This window comes from Palaemon carinicauda, chromosome 24 (assembly GCF_036898095.1).
Source record: "Palaemon carinicauda isolate YSFRI2023 chromosome 24, ASM3689809v2, whole genome shotgun sequence".
In the NCBI taxonomy this organism is placed as follows: Eukaryota; Metazoa; Arthropoda; class Malacostraca; order Decapoda; family Palaemonidae; genus Palaemon; species Palaemon carinicauda.
Window position 1 is genome coordinate 96,817,052 of NC_090748.1, and position 4,753 is coordinate 96,821,804.

General features: G+C 38.8%; 1 protein-coding gene across 1 annotated transcript in view; it reads right to left on the bottom strand.

Annotated features, from left to right (window-relative positions):
- LOC137617906 (synaptic vesicle membrane protein VAT-1 homolog-like) overlaps positions 1–1,252 on the bottom strand; it is a 57,663-nt gene extending 56,411 nt beyond the window's left edge. Inside the window, exon 1 of the mRNA XM_068347849.1 lies at positions 652–1,252. Within this exon, the coding sequence (XP_068203950.1) occupies positions 652–857 (206 nt within the window). The 5' untranslated portion in view covers positions 858–1,252. The remainder of the gene's footprint in view (positions 1–651) is intronic.
- Positions 1,253–4,753: the final 3,501 nt, after the last annotated feature.

Here is a 4,753-nt window from a genome sequence, read left to right on the forward strand (position 1 = left end):
CCTCGTCTGCCGGAAGCCCTCGACCATTACGTTATTCCATTACGTTATTCCATTACGTTATTCCTAAGCGCTGTGATACTCATCCCTTCCAGACATCAAAGAGACTTCCCTTTCTGGTGTTGACAGGGAGAGTCCAATCTGTACATTTTCACAATTTCAAATCAACTCCATTATTATTATTATTATTATTATTATTATTATTATTATTATTATTATTATTATTACTATTATTATTATTATTATTAATTGCTAAGCTACAATCCTAGTTGGAAAGGCAGGATGCTATAAGCCCAGGGGCCCCAAAAGGGAAAATAGCCCAGTGAGGAAAAGGAAAAAAGGGAAAAATAAATATTTTAGGAACAGCAACATTAAGATAAATATTTCCTATATTAACTATAAATACTTTTAACAAAACAAGAGGAAGAGAAATTGGATAAAATAGTGTGCCTGAGTGTACCCTCAAGCAAGAACACTGTTTACATTCGTGCAAATGATTTTCGAGGTAATTAAGAAAAGAAACGTGGAAAGTTTGACTAAGGTGTTGGGGCAAGAAATTCACACAGCTCTTATTATCCTACGACGAATAAGATTTGCAATCGCTGAGACAAAACGAAAAAAAAAAGCTATTTTAACTTAATAGGATTCACTTACCACAGCTGGACTCGGACGAGGACCTCACCATCTGCTAGCACAGGTTCGGGTCGTTTGACAATTTTCACTGACTTAAGACCTCCGAAACCATTCAAAATGACAGCTCTCATTTCCTTCGGAGGTTTCTCTTCATCTTGTTTCTCCTCTGGTTTAGTCTCCTCTTCCGTTTTGGTTTCTCCTTCCACCTTAGCGTCGGCGTCCGTCATCGTTGCTGACGTTGGAGGGTAAGTGATTCTCCTCTCTCTCTCTTCCCCTCTCTCTTTCTCTCTCTCTCACTATCCCTCGCAAGCCCAACAGGTGGTGGAGGAATGGATAGGAGGGGGAGGATGACGAGGCGACGGAATTGGTGGAGGAATAGGGTGGAGGGCGTCTAGGACTTTAGGGGAACTCCCACCCCCTGTCTACTTCTCCGAGACTCCGACAGAAAATGTATATTTCATCTCAGAACATCGCTATGCAAAGCAGCTCACTGAATTCACACGTCAACTTATAACCGGCTCGTCGCTTTCCATACGACGTTAAGGAACAACCGAGTCGGAGATTTCTGTCCATATGTCAGCTGAAGGAAGTCTAGGCGAACGGTGTTTATAGGAAGGCTGGTTTGAGTCACGGCGCGCTTGCGTGTATATCCGCCCTGCGCAAACTCCTGCTTCCATTCATGGATGTTTTCATGTTCTGGTCATTCACGCGTGTCATTCACCAAGTTTTTTCTTTCTTGAGATGAATTTGTATAGAATGAAAATAGCATTTTGATTTCATCACTTTTCTAAAGTTGAGTCGAGTTCAATAAGTATGAGAGTTAGGCGTGGGTGTCAAAGTATTTGTGTGTAGGCCTACATATTCGAGTCGTGTGTATGAGAGAGAGAGAGAGAGAGAGAGAGAGAGAGAGAGAGAGAGAGAGAGAGAGCTTAGTCTTTATAACTTCAAAATATAGTATATAAAATGTATAGATGACAGTAGTGTGGATACAAGTATGAGAGTTAGGCTTGGTTGTCAAAGTATTTGTGTAGGCCTACATATTCGAGTCGTGTGTATGAGAGAGAGAGAGAGAGAGAGAGAGAGAGAGAGAGAGAGAGAGAGAGAGAGACAGAGAAGAAGAATAATTATATCGTCCACTTAGCTTAGTCTTTATAACTTCAAAATATAGTATATAAAATGTATAGATGACAGTAGTGTGGATACAAGTATGAGAGTTAGGCTTGGGTGTCAAAGTATTTGTGTGTAGGCCTACATATTCGAGTCGTGTGTATGAGAGAGAGAGAGAGAGAGAGAGAGAGAGAGAGAGAGAGAGAGAGAGAGAGAGAGAGAGAGAAGAATAATTATATCGTCCAGTTAGCTTAGTCTTTATAACTTCAAAATATAGTATATAAAATGTATAGATGACAGTAGTGTGGATACAGCAGGAAATGTAACCAGAAAACGAACCATATGGTTTGCTAACCACAATTAACAACAGCTTGGAAATTTCTGTAAATATATAGCAAGAAACCAAATGAAAGCACCTTTCATATTACCCCAAAAAAGTCATATTTCATCATATATAAAAAACGAAAAAGCTTAGGCCTATATTAAAGAAATACAGCCTTCCATATGGTCACGGAAATGTTTTTTTTATATATATAGTTAGTATTGTGGGAAAATATTGCATAGATATCAGTGAAAAATAAAAACGGCATATATATATATATATATATATATATATATATATATATATATATATATATATATATATATATATATATATATATATATACTGTATATAATGATTAGGAGTATGTCTGGTATTTGAATCAATAACTACAATGAGTCAAGAAACAAAACGTCTGAGTCATATCAGCTTCCGCAGAGTTGGGTGTGTGCAGAAGGCAGACGTCCAGTCACACACACACACACACACACACACACACACACATATATATATATATATATATATATATATATATATATATATATATATATATATATATATATATATATATATATATATATATATATATACTGTATGTGTGTGTGTACACGTGTAGTCAACATAAAGCCGTTCCCCTAACGTGAAGGTGTGTGAAATGAAAATAACAGGAGTTTCTTACACACTAGTTCATTAGTTGCTGATTTATGAATGAGACCCGTATGTTGAAAACCTCCCATAACCTTACAGAATGCTCATCAGCATTACGTCGAACCTTCCTAAACACAAACCACCACCATTCCCCTCTTGCACGTAAATCATAAACTTTCTGGACAATGAGGCCCTTCTTTTCCAGTCCACCTTTCCAGTTAATTGTCCAGTACTTCCTAGATATTCCTCTTCTCCTCCCTCTTTATACAATGGTTTCTACTCTTTTAACTATCCTCTTATCATCCGTGGTTTTCCGACATGACCAAACCATCTCATGTACTCTCCTCTATGGTCCTCCAACATGACTACAACATCTAAATGTACTCTGCTCCATGGTCTTCCATCATGACCAAACCATCTTAATGCAATCTCCTCCATGGTCTTCCAACATGACCAAACCATCTCAATGCAATCTCCTCCATGGTCTTCCAACATGACCAAACCATCTCAATGCAATCTCCTCCATGGTCTTCCAACATGACCAAACCATCTCAATGCAATCTCCTCCATGGTCTTCCAACATGACCAAACCATCTCAATACAATCTCCTCCATGGTCTTCCAACATGACCAAACCATCTCAATGCAATCCCCTCCATGGTCTTCCAACATGACCAAACCATCTCAATGCAATCTACTCTATGGTCTTCCAAGAAGATCAAACCATCTCAATGTAATCTCCCCCATGGTCTTCCAACATAACCAAACCATCTCAATGCAATCTCCTCTATGGTCTTCCAACATGACCAGACCATCTCAATGCAATCTACTTTATGGTCTTCCAACATGACCAAACAATCTCAATGCAATCTCCTCCATGGTCTTCCAAGAAGATCAAACAATCTCAATGCAATCTGGTCCATCATTTCATCTATGCTAAAAATTTATATGTTTTTATCTCTTTAATGTTTTGTCCTCAAACTCTTAAACATTTTTAACATCCACACTTCTTCTTACATCAAATAAATTGCATAATCAATTCACCGCAACAGCTTCAAGCATTTTTCTTTCATCAATATGTTTCAGCTTTACTTAACTTGTACAAAGGAGAGTCTTAATGCATCAATACATTCGTCTATTCTTAACTTGGCTTTCAAGAGCAATTTGAATTTCTTCTCTATTTCGCACACACAATGCTACTCTCATTACCTCGCTTTTTGAGTGAACAATATCCAACCGTCTCTCCTTTCATTCTATTACCGTTTATTTTCCTTTGATTCAATTTCTCCTTACATTCGAAAACAGAACACGAATTGCTTAACTGCTATGTTATTTTAATATACAAATCCAAGGTGTGGTGTGTGGGGAGTTAGGTCGAACGTCCTCTGCTGACTTGCACAGCATGTAAAGCAGTGGTTCCCAATCTGGGGGAAATTTCTCCCTGGGGGGAAATATGAAGCTTCCAGGGGGGAAATAGTTACACTACCTACTAACTAAAACAAGCAGAAAATGTCCTCATAGTGCGTGCGGCAATTTGTTATTAGCCATTCAATTATGATATGATCATATCAGTTCTCACTGACATGATATTCAAGGGGAGAATTAGAGTATCATGCCCATTTCTGATGCAGGCGAGTGGGCATGAGGGCTGGGTGGGGCATGAAGGGGGGAAATCTGGATGGTTGAACTGGGTGCAGGGGGGAAATGACAGAAAAAAGGTTGGGAACCACTGATGTAAAGGGTAAGGAACTTGTCTTTATCTCTGTCTAGTACTCCACAGTAGTGGAAACTGTAATAGCCATTACCATCAGAACCGGCTCACTGGTCATTTAAGAAGGTATTTGCTCTGTGGTACAACAATCTTTGCAATGCTGTTCTTGGCCTTGAGCTGCACAATTTTAGTATCCAAACCCTTATAGGTTTAAAGGTAGCTCATGAATGGCCGAAGGAAGGAACATTGACATTACTCTAGCAAGCAGGACAATGCCCTACAGACTGACCATATATAATATACATAGGATCAGCGCACAAGCCCCCTCTACACACA